At 39.5% G+C, this 15,692-nt stretch overlaps 1 protein-coding gene across 3 annotated transcripts in view; it reads left to right on the top strand.

The window, feature by feature from the left end:
* Positions 1–15,692, top strand: part of PLCH1 (phospholipase C eta 1) — a 264,244-nt gene that overhangs the window by 135,242 nt on the left and 113,310 nt on the right. For 2 of the 3 annotated variants that reach the window (XM_082251169.1, XM_082251168.1), the window contains exon 1: positions 4,036–4,159. In XM_082251169.1, coding sequence (XP_082107295.1) covers positions 4,106–4,159 — 54 coding nt within the window. In that variant the 5' untranslated portion in view covers positions 4,036–4,105. Of the gene's footprint in view, positions 1–4,029; positions 4,160–15,692 lie in introns of those variants that run through there. The other variant, XM_082251170.1, reaches the window with a different exon arrangement.

The following is a 15,692-nucleotide window of genomic DNA, read 5'->3' as shown; positions in this document are numbered from 1 at the left end:
TTAACCAGTGCTAGGCTGGACACTGATAGAAATCACAAGACTATATACTGCTGAGGAAAAAATGTATTTAGCAGTTTATATTTACTAAAATAATTGCATTTCCATGTTCTGTGTACTGTAGGGAACCAGATATAGTGAATGCAGGGTCCTGGGTTTAGTAACACTTTCATTTTGGGAATCCATTAGGTGACCAAATATAGAACTAGATTTTTGAACAAAGCCAACATTTCTGCTGCAAATGCCCAATAGTCTATACACGCACAGAATAAGAACTGCCTTATTTGCAGACTTTTAGGATTCCCACATCAACACAATCATTCATATATACAAACAGGCACACATAATAAACAAAACATAGGCTTGCACAGCTTGTTGCATTAGGGTTTGCACCCCAGATCTCAAACAAACATGAGTGCATACATTGTCAGTAGGTCAGTGGATTTTGTAAGTAGGACAGAAGACGGTGTCAGTAGTTTTCATTTTTATTATTTTATTGTTTTTTTTACATTTTTTTTAATTTAATTTTTTTATAATTTTTTTTTTTTTTTTACAATTTTTAGGCTCCCTATTGGGGTACTTTGGTGAAATATCAGGTTTCTAAACAGACCCCCAATGTCTCACATGTGAGGCAGAGAAAGGAACTGAGGAAATATTCCCAGTCCCTCTCTCTGCAGCCTCAGCTGCACTGGATAGTGATTGAATGGGAAGTGCTCTGTGCTGAGCCACTTTCTGTTCTTTACAAACTGAAGTATAGTAAACAGAGCAGCTGGCAGAAGAGGAGACAATGGAAGGAGGCAGATTTGTGGGGAAGGGGGGCACAGGGGGGGCCGGGCAGTAGGGGGAATCGGTGACGCATGTAGTGATTAGGATGTGCCCTGTGCTCACGCCTATGAAACCAAACAATGAACCAATTTTAATTTTTATTTTGGATGAATACTAAAGTAAAGCACCTGAAAAAAGCCCTTACATTGGCTGACACAGTAAGGACAAATAGATGTAGCCTGGCACCTCCCTGTGTAGTCTAATGACTTTTCAGACTGTTAATTACTAACTGATGGGATCCCTCCAGCTGTAGATGGCATTATCTATATACCATATGCATCTAAAGATTCATAGCACAACTAGCCTATGGCTGTAGCAGGTTCCCCTAAATACTTTTAAATGCAGGGTATTAATGTCTGGTTGCAATTGTTTGCTATTAGCCCTCTTTTTCCAGTTATTATAGAGGTACCTATGGAGCTAGGAGATATACGTAATCCAACAGAATCTTCTAGACCCAGTTATTCTCCTTTGGGTGCCACCATATTGCTTCTTTTAACACATTGAAGGAAGCACATTCTAAACAAATGGCCAAGGGGAATGGTTAGAGGTACCACTGGTTTACGTTCATGGGGACAGATATTGGTTGCTTTCATTTATTTACAATAATTAGTTCCCTTCATAAAAATAAGGAATATTTCCAACTTCATGGTAGATTTCTTCACCTAGTTCTGCAGGAGATACTCAAAATTACAAAATATTTGGCATAGGCAGCATCATCTTTATGAACCATTCCAAAATGTGTTCATCTTATGCAGTGGCCCAGTGCAAGCAGCATTAGTGTATAGTGCATTAGTGTACAATACCAATAGCATGGATTATCTAAAGCTACATTCTGGTTGGTTGCTACACATTAGCATGCTTTGTAAATTGTAGTTTGCTTTATAGAAGAGAATAATTAGCCAGTATATACTATACTTTAGAGAATATAGTTGTCTGCTAATGAGAAAAATGCAGTCTTTACCAAAATTACAACAGTATTAAAGATAAACTAGAATAAACTCAACATCTTTTTGACACAGATAAAATTCATCAGAATGCATTTTAACATGTTTGTTAAGATTTGCATTCCAAGCATTTTTTTAATCTCCCGGTGGACTCATAAGTGCTATTAATTCAGTGGAAGAGGCATCGTTAATTAAACATTTATGAGACTTTGCTGGAGACCTTCTAATTTTTCTGCTCAACACTGAAGTTGACAGGAAATGTTACTTGGGGAACAGCTTGAAATACATTTTGTAGCACCTTATATATGATAATATTCTGATAAAATGCATCCTGTAGCTTTTTAACAAGTGCTACAAAAGATTGAAGCCCGATCCTTTAGGACACATTATCCTATAAAAGTACTTAAATGCAGGGGGTTTATGCTTCCGCTGAGAAACTAAATGAAGTACACCCGATAGTTTTATTGAAACTTTCTCTGATCTGAAACCAGCATCATTCTGGCTTTCATTAAAGTGCAACAGGGACCATTACATTTTATAAATAGGCTAAAATGTTAACTTTATTTTTGCACAGTATAAGAGCAAGCCCTGAAAGGAAGAGAAACTGAGAATGAACAGTTTGTGATCTGGTCCTAGGCCAGATCGCCGTTGACTTGTATGTGACTTATTTTTCTTCATAGACTGACTTATTTTTCTTCATAGACTGAATTATAAAGTCTTCCTTTTCATCCCCCTTCTTGATTGTCTTACAGTTTTTCATTCCCGGGAGTAAGATTTCCTGCACATAGACCATGCAGTGTTTTAGAAAGCTGGCAGAATCATAGACACCTTATGAAAGGGAATTTCGCAAAAACACAACTATTAGTTGTGTGACAAAACACTTGTTAGTAGTGTGACAAAATAGAAGAAACAAATGGCCACTGCCCCCACCTATAACTTTGCAAAAAGGAGCACATGGAAGGGTGATGCATGTTAAATAAAACCAAATAAAATTCCCAGCTCAACTTATCGAGCAGCCTGCAACCAACCGAATTATCCTGTCTAACAGTATGCGTTAAAAACAGGGGTTTAGTTTGCACACATTTGCAAATACATGCATAAGCTGCAGAGCAACTTCACGGCACCCCAATATTATCTGCAGTTGTAACACAAAATTTTGAGCGCCTCCTTAGTAGAAGAACATGCATAATAGTGGATAGGCAGAGGACAAGTGAGCCTGGAGGGAGCCCACCCCTCCTTAAAGGCACAGCACAGGGGCGCACTGGACACCCAGCATATACTGTAGCACCATGGCAGCAAAGATGTCCAGTGTGTCCCCTCACCAGTATTCCAACAGTACAAACAAATGGCCACTGCCCTTACCTATAACTGTCCTTTTGACGCCAGGAGCACATAGAAGGGCGAAGCAAAAGCAAAGAAAATTTCCAGCTCAACTTACCAATAAAGTCAAAGATAGAACCCTCATAGGGGTGGCGCAGTAGCTTAGTGCTTAGCACTTCTGCTGGGGCTTTTTACCCAACATCAAAGATGGTGGCATCCAGCATGGCTTTTGTATGCCTACACAGGGAGGCTTTTACAGGTAAATAACATGCATAGAATATGTTTATTTTACAAATAATCTTCTGCGAAGATTGTTGTTGAAATGAATATTGTGGTGACAGGGTCTGTTTAATGTTTGAACTGCTTTTGTCATAAAGATCTTCTGTTCATAGTTACGCAGTAACTTGCAGAAATAATAGTCTGAAAAATCAATTTTCTTTAGTCTTCCTTAAGTAGTTATTCTGATACGATTGTTGTGTGAAGGCAATTCTTTCCTTTGCCAATGTTTACAGTGATTGCTGCCAAATATGAATTGTGCAGCTTAAAAACACATTTCTACTCCAGCCTATATCCAGAGATCCAGATATTCCCCCATTGGTGCCATAATCTTGCCTCTCACATCGTAGAGAAGGAGGCCTTCACCTCTGCCCTTCAAGTAACAGTCCAGTGTCACTGATCTTTGTATATTTTTGCAGTCTAAGGGGGAGTAAATTAAAAGGGCTTGTTTGGTGACTTTGACAAAAAGTCAATATCCAAGGATCAACAATAGTGCTGTTTTATTCAGGTTGCAAATTTTGGTTCGAGTGAATTATAAAGGTACCACTGACTGCATGCTTGTGGAATAGAAATGTTCACTGAAATAATGATTATAAATAGCTTTCTGTGTAAAGACCAATTCTTGGGCACATTTATGAGTTTCAGCACTTCCTTAATGGATCCATACATGGGTGAAACAGACATTTGAAGAAGCTGACAAGAACGGGGATGGCTTGCTGAATATAGAAGAGATCTACCAGCTCATGCATAAGCTTAATGTGAATTTGCCTCGCAGGAAAGTCAGGCAGATGTTCCAGGTTAGTTTTTTCTTTTTAATTTTCTTTTTCTTAGTCTGCTTTTTTTCCTCCTTGTTTATAACAATAAGTAGGCCACTTAGTGCTTAAAACCCTGTGGCCATTGTGAAGAGGTCACGCACAGATATCAGACAGCGGCTCTTCCAGTCAGGGTATATATACAATTATGAATATTGTTACAGCTGATTTAATGAAATGATCATGCCTGAAATGTTGCGTGATTTTACTCCCAGTCCCCTGTGGGTAATCCACCATGCAAACTAATGTCAGCCATCACCTCAGACCTCTTTATGAAACTACTCATTATGGCTTTTGCATTTGACATGCTTTAATCTCCCTTTCCAGGAGACACTTGTTATCGATATGCAAGAGACCTCTACTTATAAGTGCTACTTTTCTAATGAGGTTGTTAATTATTGTTTTAAGCATTATCACAGGACTCTTCAGCAGTAGAGATTATTACACTTTAGATTTTAAAGTGATATTAACCACTTGCCACCCAGGCCAATTCTGAGATTTCTATCCAACATGTAAAAAACATAATTCTTTTGCTATTCCTTAAATATTACTTGAAAATTACTTTGAACCCCCAAACAGCCAATATATAAAGTATATATATATATATATATATACTTTATATATTGACTTTTTGGGGGTTCTAAGTAATTTTCAAGTAATATTTAAGGAATAGCAAAGAAATTATATATATATATATATATATATAATATATATATATATATATATATATATATATATATATATATATATATATAATTTCTTTGCTATTCCTTAAACATTACTTGAAAATTACTTAGAACCCCCAATCAATATATAAAGTATATATATATATATATATATATATATATATATATATATATATATATATATATTTAGCAGAGGCCATAGAGAATAAAATGGTGGCAGTTACAATTTTTAATGTCACATGGTATTTGCGCAGGGATTTTTCAAATGCACGTTTTTTGGAAAAAATACACTTTAATACATTATAGTGAATACAAACACAATATAATACCCAATTTTTGGTAAAATAAAAAGGATGAGGTACAGCCAGCACAGGATCCCGTCCCTTCTAAGTGGAGTTATCTGTCACTAATATGAATGAACAATCAGTGCTGCTTGATCATTCATAACAGTAAAAGACTATTCAGGGTAAAGTGTAAAGTCTGCCCTGTGTGTGTACAAGCAGCCGTAGATACATTACACAGAGCCGTAGCCCTGAGGGATCTATTACTCTTAATAATGAACAAGCAGCACTGATCTCTTATTCATAATGGTGACCGATTACTCAGAGCTGTGGTGCTGTGTTTCCACCAGTAACAGAGCCCAACATTGCCGATCACTCGTTTATGAAACTAAACGTTCACACAGCACTGTGTCATCCATTGGTCAGGCTGTGGATGTGTGAAAGGAGCCCTGATGGACAGCGTCGCAGGCTGCGTGATCTTTTTTTTGTGAATGGCAGCACTGGTCTGTGGAGCGACCCCTCCATGTGGTAAACCTGTCTGACCATGCTGCTTAGAAACCGAGATGGATTGAACCGGGTCAAGGGCTATATATACTTGGTCTTCTAGGGAGTTAAAAAAAATAAATAATATGTAGCGATAGTTCTTCTTTAAAGAACCTGACTCACTAAAGGAGTAAGGAATGTTCACTCAAAAAGGAGTGAAAATTCACTTTGATTATCCAATCATGTTCAGATCAAATAAACAGGAATTGGCCTTTCACAGGATTTGATAGTTAAAGTAAATTTTACTTTTGTTTTTGAGCAAACATTCTCAACTCCTTTAATAAATCATCTGAAGGTGTCACTATACGTTTGGTGTAGTTGCAGGCATGTTGAAGCTTTCCCTGCACCCAGACCCCCCACAAGTTTTATATTCACCTATCCAGTGCGATTTTTCTGCTTGTCACACTCTTCTGAATTGGGACCGCATGTGTGTTATGCAATGTCTCTTCAATTCTATGGAGAGTTCCTACTCCAGCAGAGCATGCAGTATAAACTCTCTATAGGACTGAATAAAAACAGTGCTTGCATGGGCTCAGCCAGGAAAATCTTGACAAAAGACTCTGTGGCCTTGTCAATGATATCTTGCAGGATCAGGGACAGGTGAGTATAATAATAGCATGGGAGCAGAGGAAGCTTCAATGAAGGATAATTGCCCCAGAGGTGCAGCTACACTTCAGGGTAAACCTGCCACAAACCTTGATGAGCTAAACTAAGAAAATTCTTAAAATACAGTGGCATGAAAAAGTATGTGAACCCTTGTGGAATTAACTGGTTTTCTGCAGTGAAATGCCATAAAATGTGATCTGATCCTCATCTCTGTCACAACAATAGACAAACACAATGAACCTAAAGTGATGGTAAAGTCTTGTTTTTTTTTATTCTTTTTTTAATAACAAGCATGTTATACTTACCTCCTCTGTGCAGTTGGTTTTGCAGTTCCCCCACAGCAAGCAGTTTGCTATGGGGGCACCGAAGCTGAGCTGCAGCTCCATGTGCCCCCCCCCTCTCTCCTGATTGGCTAACCGACTTGGATTAACAGCTGTGGGAGCCAATGCTGCCACCGCCCCTGTGTCTCAGCCATTCAGGAGGGAGAGTGCCAGATGGCAGAGGGACTTGTGGACATCACTGGACAGAGATGGGGCTCAGGTAAGTATTAGGGGGTGGTGGGGAGGGTGCTTTACACAGAAGTCTTTTTATCTTAATGCATAGAATGCATTAGGATAAAAAAACCTTCTGCCTTTACAACTTCTTTAAGCTAATAACATACAAACAATTCTAATTTCTTGTGTCTTTATTGAACACACCCATTAAACACTCACAGTGTTGAAGGAAAAAGTAAGTGAACCATTGGAGTTATTAGCTGGCCGAACCTCCTCTGCCAGCAATGACTTCAAGCAAGCTCTTTCGGTAGCTCTGGATCAGACCTGCACAACGTTCAGGAAGAATTTTTCATCATTCTTTACAAAACTGCTTCAGCTCAGACACATATGTAGGATGTCTGGTGTGAACGGCTCTCTTGAGGTCATTCCACAGCATCTCTATGGGGTAAGGTCTGGGCTCTGACTAGGCCATTCTAAAAGTTACATTTTTCTTTTTTTTTGTCACTTTCTTTGTCTTAAGCCAGTCTGTTGTGGATTTACTTTGATGCTTAGGGTCAATGTCCTGCTGCATCACCCTTCTCTACTAAGCTTCAGCTTGCAGACAGCCACCCTGAAATTATAATGTAGGATATTTTTATAAACTTTGGAATTCAGTTCTCTCTCGATGATGACAAGTGGTCCAGGCCCTGAGGCAGCGAAGCAAGTCCAAATCATGATGTTCCCTCCATCACTGCTGGGATGATGTTTTGATAATTTAAATCAGGATTGCTTTATTGAACAAACAAGACAATACAGCATAGTTAGGCTCATAAACAGAGTGCAATGCCATATGCAAGTAACAGTCAAATACAAGGCAACAAGACCCAACCATACATTGCCAGGATGAATATACCTCTTACATTAACAGAAATAAAAATGCAACAAATGAAATATGAAATCTGACACATTTACATGAGAGACAGAATAATAATTGGTAAACTATTAGCCAATTTGTCCAAAAACAATGAAAAAGACAGGGATAGTCAACAGTGGTCAACTCGAGGTCTAAGACCAAACTTTCTCATACTTCCAGGAACAACCCTGATTAATATACATGAACCTATACATAGGTAAAGCAGCATATACCATCACACAGGTTTTTCTTTACCTCATTGAGGATTCTGTGTTGTGCCTTGGGAGTCATCTTGGCTGGGAGCCCACTTCTAGGAGGCGTAGGCACAGAATTCAAGACAATTTATCTAACTGTCAACTGTTTGATGCCTAAACACTTTGACATTGCTTTGTATCCCTTTCCACCCTTATGCAGATCAACTACTCTTGATTGCTAGGCATGATTCTCATCAGCTGATGCTTATTATGAACAGCAATATTAAAATGTTTAAGTGTCTTTTATCAATTAAAGTAGCTATAAACCACACCTCCAAACTAATTTCATTAAATGGACTCCGAGTATGCAAACCACAGACTCCATTTAGCTTTTGCTGAATTAATAAGTCTATGGGTTAATTTCCTTTTCCTCCATCACTGTGAATGATTAATGTGTGTGTTCAATAAAGACACAATAAATTAGAATTGTTTGTGTGTTATTAGCTTAAGTCCAATGTAATTGTCTATTGTTGTGACTTAGATAAGCATAAGATCACATTTGATGGCAAATTGCTGCAGAAAACCAGTTATTTTGAAGGGATTCACATACTCGTTCTTGCATTTGTATGCAGGTGTTACCTTCAGTAAAAAATAGATTGTCAGGATAATGAGAAGATCCGAAAATATGGAAAGTTAAACTTGTTATACAAACTTTAACATTTCCTACCCCTCCTACTGCTGAACCTCCCTATTGGTCCATTAGTTTGATTGGGAGCCTCACTTGACCAATAGGGAAGTTTGGGAGTTAGGGAGGGGGGGGGGTGGTAGGGCAAAGCTTTAGTTTCACAAGAACAGTCAGGTTGTCTTTTTGGATTTGCTGGTCTTTTTGATCATGTGGTTTTATTGAAGGTAACCTCCATTAATGCATTTTTCAGTTTAAAATACACTGTTTTGTGACAGGTTTACTTTACTTTATGTAAGATTCTTTGTCTTAAAATTGCATAGTTAGTCTGGTTGAAAAAAGACACAAGTCCATCTAGTTCAACCAATAAAGTGACACTAAACAATATCCTTATTTTCCAAATATAAACCAAACACATCCCCTACTTAATGGCCTTATATTCTATTTTTCATTAAGTTTTTTCTTACTGTGTTTTTTTTGCCTCCTTCTAACATCCTTCTGAGATCCTGAACCTCTCATTCCCCCCCCCCCCCCCCTCACTTCCATTTGTTTGGAAAAAGCACTGCATGTTAGTTTGTGGTCATTTACACGGCTCTATGTATGCTGCAAATCCCATAGTCTATGTCAAGAATGAGCTAATGAGCAATAGAGGTTGGCTTAGTTGCTACACACAGTGAGACCATGGAGAATGAACGTATCCGCCCTCTAATAGGAAGTTGGATTGTAGCAGCATAAAAAAAGGAATTTGGAGGAGTCTGAGAGCAATAGAAGGGACTTTTTGAGTTAGGAATACATACTAGAAAATATATTTTTTAGCCAGAGTTTAGTGTCACTTTAATACTGTTGTGTAGCCCATGATGTTCATAGTTGTTTGTAGATTGCATTGAATGCTACCCTATATTGTTCCCAGTATTCCTTTATAAATGTTCTTCTGCATGCTTCAGGGATGTTGAAACAGATAGCACACTGTATGCAAACCTTAAATTAGGTTAGGGATTTGTTGTTCATCCCAATTTTCAAAGCATGTGCCACAGGTGGCCTATATAGAGATGTTCATTTTACAGGGGTGTTGTATACATGGACTCTGGTTTTTCTGTGCTATCCAGCTGTATATAGACATTACTGAACTCTTTTGACTTATCTTTCTACAATAGTTGTAACTATTAAAATTGCCCCCGCTGGCTAAAGTGAATCCATGTGTACTAAAATACTGTATGTGATCTGTCATTGCAGAATTTTTTAAAGGAATAGGCTCTGGTCAGTCCTATTTCTGACTTTACTGCTGAGCAAGCAGTCAGTGAATGATGAAAATGCTAAACTCTCATCCTGTGTAACATAGTAATATAGTAGCTAAGGTTGAATAAAGACAATTGTCCATCCAGTTCAACCAGTGTAGGTGTGTGTGTATCAGTGACGATAAACATTTCCCATATCCCTGTATACTGTGTTCTTTGAGATGCATGTCTAAGAGTCTTTTAAAAGTATCCATACTCCCCGCTGATACCACCAATTGTGGAACAGAGTTCCACATTCTTACCACCCTGACAGTAAAAAAAACCCTACGCAGCTTAAGGTAAACCGCTTTTCCTCTAATCTCATTGTGTGGCCACATGTTCTCTTACACTCCCTGAGACTGAATAGTTTTTTCCTATGCTGGGATCACCATTGACGTATTTGTAAATTGCTATCATGTCCCCTCTCAGGCGTCTCTTTTCCAGTGAAAATAAATGTATTGCTTGTTGTTGCTTCTCAAAATTAAGGTCCTCCAAGCGGTACGCCCTGTGATGTACTGCTAACAATACTGTCATGGTCAGTATACCCCTCCTTTTCCTGTGTAAAAACCGAGGCGAAGAAAGCATTTAGTATAGTTGCCTTCTCTGTGTCCTCTGTAACCATCCTCCCTTCATCTTTTTTTATGTGTGCAAGTGCTCTGACCTCGCTTTTTTACGGTTAACCACCTCTGGACTGGAAGGATTTGCCCCCTTAATGACCAGGCCATTTTTTGCGATTCGGCACTGCGTTACTTTAACAGGCAATTGCGGGTCGTGCGACACTGTACCTAAATAAAATCAATGTCCTTTTTTTTCCTACAAATATAGCTTTCTTTTGGTGGCATTTGATCACCTGGGTGTTTTTTATTTATTGCTCTATAAACAAAAAAAGAGCGACAATTCTGAAGAAAAAAAAATATTTTTCACTTTCTGCTATATAACATTCCAAAAATCAAAATTTTTCATCATTTTAGGCCAATTTGTATTCTGCTACATATTTTTGGTAAAACAAATTCCAATAAGCATATTTTGATTGGTTTGCGGAAAAGCTATTGCGTCTACAAACTAGGGGATAGATTTATGTCATTTTTATTAATGTATTTTTACTAGTAATGGCGGCGATCTGCGATTTTTTGAGGGACTGCGACATTGTGGCGAACACATCGGACCCCTAACTGACATTTTGACACTTTTGGGGGGACCAGTGACATTACTACAGTAATCAGTGCTAAAAATATGCGCTGTTACTGTAATAATGTCATTGACAGGGAAGGGGTTAACCCAGGGGCGATCAAAGGGTTAAGTGTGAGCCTAGGGGAGTGTTTTCTAACTGTATGGGGGAGGGACTTGTGAAATGAACACAGAGACCTGTGATCCTAAATAGGAGGATCACTGGCTCTCTGTGTTCATTTCAGAGAGAACAGCAGCAGACCATTGTTCTCTCTCAGCGGGTGCCTGGCGGCCCCGTAGATCGGCATTCCTGCTGCCTATTGGGGGTGGGTGCACGCCTCTGGCGGCACAAGTTCGCCCCCAAGAACGCTCCCTATATAGGCGGTGGGCGGTCGACAAGTGATTAATATAGCTAAAGAATTCCATGGGATTTTTTTTACTCTCCTCTGCTATGTGTCTCTCGTAGTCTTTTGTAGCCCCCCTGATTCCGTTCTTACATTTCTTGTTACATTCATTGTATTGTTGGAAAGCTGACAAACGCCCCCTCCGCTTTATAATTCTTAAAGGCCCTTTTTTTCTCACTAATAAGAATGTTCACTTTACGGTTTAGTCACCCAGGTTTGACCTTGGTTCTTCTGTATTTCCCATTGAAATCCACTGTGTGTTACCTTTATTTATTATGTTCCTAAAGCATTCCCATTTTTCCTCCGTGTTCAATGTTTCTAGGGTTAGGTCCCAATTGATGCTCTCTAGTATTGAGCACAGTTCAGAAAAGTTTGCTCTTCTGAAGTTTAGGGTTCTTGGGCTCCCCTCGTGCCTTCTTTTACTATGATTGATGCTAAATGTGATCATCCTGTGATCGCTAGATCCCAAGTTGTCTCGTATTGCCACATCGGACATCAGACTTGGATTGTTAGTTATTAATAAATCTAGCAATGCATTCTTTCTAGTAGGAGAATCCACCAATTGTCCCCTCTGCCCAGTCAATATCTGGATAATTGAAGTCCCCCAATATGATTACATTTCCCTGCTTCGCTCGTATTCCTAACTGTGATAGAAGGTCCAGCCCCTCCTCCTCCTTCAGTTTGGGGGGCCTATAACATACCCCACACTATTAATTTCCCACTTACTCCTTCCCTGTGGAGTTCTACCCACACAAATTCCACCTCCCCCCTCGTCCCATTAACAATGTCACTCCTCTCTACCACCCATACATCATTTTTGATATAGAGACATAACCCTTCCTCTCTTTTACCTTCCCTGTCCTTCCTATACAAGGTATACCCTTGTGTATTTGCCAGCCAGTGATGTGAGCTGTCAAACTAAGTTTCTGTTATTCCCACTAAGGCCAAGCCATCCTTGTGAAATAGCAGTTCCAGTTCTTCCAGTTTTGTTAGCTAGGCTCCTGGCATTTGTGTATTATCCTCTCAGTTTTGTATGAGTGGATATTAGTTTCTCTTTAAGTTTTCTCATGCTTTGTTGGTGATTTGATCACTCATTCACCCAGGGATTTTACATTATGACTGTTATCGCTACTGACTCCCATATTACCCTCTGACCTTCGCTCACTGCTGACTGTCACTACCTTTGAACCCTCCCCCCCAAAACCTAGTTTTAAAGCCCCTCCAACTTTGCGGCCTTTCTTCCCAATAGAGCTGTACCATCCCCATTAAGGTGCCGCTCGTCCTTACTAAAGAGCCAGTAACCGACTGAGAAGTCAACCCGGTTCTCCAGGAAGCCAAATCCATCCTTCCACACTCTCAGCACCCTGCGTCGCTGTCAGCACCCAGCGTCACTCTCAGCACCCTGCCTCACTCTCAGCATCCTGCATCGCTGTCAACACCCAGCGTCACTCTCAGCACCCTACGTCAGTCTCAGCACCCTGTGTGACTCTCAGCTTTACTCTCAGCACCCAGCGACCCAGTGTACTTGATCAAGGTCAACAAAGCAATAGTTCTATTTCCTGCCCCTTTAAAAAAGTCAGCAATGACATCTCTCATATTTATATCCTCAAATATTTCTCATTAGAGTCTCATTTGGCATATGTATGCTGTCATACATGGCTTGTCTACCTCGGGAGATATAGAAACCTGTTCATGTAGGGCAGGGGTGGTCAACATTTGAAGAGAGAGGGCCACTTAAGTGATTTGGCAACCAGTCGCGGGCCACAATAAACTATGGGCTTTTTCCGCCACCCATACTGAAAATGTAAATGAACCCTTACTGCCCTGAGCCCTCTATATGCTTGTTTTCATACTGATGCACTGCGGTTTACTGACTCCATGGGTGCAGCGCATTGCACCTGCGGCTTTCCTGATTGTTAGCTGCACTGAGCCATAGACTTCTATTATATCTTGCGGGTATAATGCACTTTCAGAATGCGCACCAAACCCGCATGATATAATAGAAGTCAATGTCTCAGTGCAGCTAACCCGCAGGAAAGCCGCAGATGCACTGCACCTGCAGATCAGTGTGAAAGCAGCTTAGTAACCCTTTTTTATAAATGATAATATGCCCATTGCAAAGTTGCAGTGTATATGATGTTTAATACACTGACCTTTTCCTCTTCCAGCTTCTGCTGGCATCACTCGCCAGACTGCTAGAAAGGTCACAAGCGAAGTGCACTCCACGGCCACCTGCTTCCTACACTGCCGGCTCCATGCACTCTGATTCTTCGGAATGGCAGATTGGCAACCTGTTGAATGCTATATGCGATTGCCGACCTGCCATCCCAGAGCATGGGCATGTGCTTTCCAGGTCTGAGGTGGTAGGTCCCATTAAAGGGCCACAGATTGAGCACCCCTGATGTAGGGAATACTATTTTGTGTATTGAATGCCAATAAATGGACACTCTGATAGTTTGACTGACAATTACTCCATCATTTCATTTCAGCACCCAAATTTGTTTTTTTTATACTATTTTCGAGACTGAGCTTTTTTGTGGTATTTAATTATTTTATTTTAAAATTAAAATGCCAGAATAGTACGAAAATGTATTTATGGTAAAAATATATACATGTAGATATTCTGTATACCCATTGGTAAGAAATTACATTAGATGGATTTATGTTTGACTATGTTTACATATGTGTTTGTGTCTTTATCATACAAGGTAAACATATTGCTCATACACTGTCACAGAACAATATTGGAAAGTCTGTCTGACAAAAGCTTTACTGAGCATTTGCCTCAACCTAGGGACTGCGCTATTCACCAAGGGAATTTTCAGAGCTGTGACAAGCCACAAAATATGTTGTCAATGTGAAAGCAGAGTGACTGAAAAGGCCATCTGTATAATGTAGAAAAACCCCCAAACACTCTTATTCTGTGTTGCAATAAAAGGCGTCCATGTAGCGTAAGAAAAGAAAAACACATGCGTCTTAAGAGGCAAGGTATTTCAATGAATCTGTTGTAGAAAAATCCATACCATAGTCTTGCGCAATAAATATGATTCAAGTTTATCAAACATATATAGATGGCACTTTAACAGCAAAAAGGAAAGTGTTCCATTGTTTATATTTCTGGATATATAGTATTTATACTACTATATAATTTATGCAAAGAGCTGAATAACTTATGACATACCCTTCATTAATACGGGCCAAACCCACTTATGTGACCCTCTATACTTCCAAACTGTGAATTTCCAGAAGACACTCTCATTATTTATACATAATGGGCTCTCTTAGAGCTAGATAATCCAGTTTATTACCCATAAGTCCTCATGCACACTGGGCATTTTTTCTGCTGCTCATAGTGTCATCTGGTCTTTTATTATAAATGCCCCTGCATGTTAGCCTATGTGTCCTGTGTTTATGAGGCAGGGACATTAAGAGGCAGAAAAAAAAACTCCTAGCCTGTGTGTTCAGGAGCAGCAGTCAGGCCCCTCATAGATTCACACATTTCTGTATCTTAAACCTCTATTTAACTCGAGGAGTTGAGGGGAACAAGATCATAACCAGTGCCAGGCCTGACCATGTTTAGGTTTCCCCAACAAGGCTGTTTAGATCTTTGCAGTGTGTTGTGGTTTGAAAATGAGACGTCCATTTTTCCATGCATCTTAGCACTTGATGCCCTGTAGAATATAAGTGCAATTATGCTACAACACTTGGTAAAAATGCCATAGGGATAGGAAGAGATAGCCCGGCACACCTCACCTGGCCCAAGTGGTTAACTGGTAAAAGCAGCCTGAGCTCAATTCATTCAACCCATGCCCCCAATCATGGGTCACTTGTTAAAAATGCATTACAAAAAAGTCAAAAATGGACATGGATAGATGTCAACCTGGCTTTAAATCCAGATAACAAATGATCAAAGTGTCAATGTACTACATACCATGTGTGATCCATTACTTTACTCTGCCTGTAGTAAATCAAAGACAATTCATAGGTTATACTGTCAAAATGGGACTTAAATCCTTAATTTAATAAAAAAATAAAAATAATTGTCTCCGATTCAACATCTACACTCTCCACTAACTTAAACAAATGTTGTATAGTACTTTTGTCTGTACTGAACTACTTAATCTGGCCAGGAGGTTCAGCAGGGACCAGACAAATTTCAATTTATGGGCAGGCTGGTTGTACACAAGTCAACCTAACGATTGATTTGTGTACAACCAGCCTGTTGGGTTTTCCCCAAACAATCAGTGTAGCTAGCTATAGCCGGCAACACTGATCATTATATTCTCACAGTGGGG

The sequence above is a fragment of the Pelophylax lessonae genome (assembly GCF_965119305.1).
Source record: "Pelophylax lessonae genome assembly, chromosome: 3".
Classification (NCBI taxonomy): Eukaryota; Metazoa; Chordata; class Amphibia; order Anura; family Ranidae; genus Pelophylax; species Pelophylax lessonae.
The sequence above is the reverse complement of the archived record's forward strand: the minus strand, read 5'-3'. Positions and strand labels throughout refer to the sequence as shown.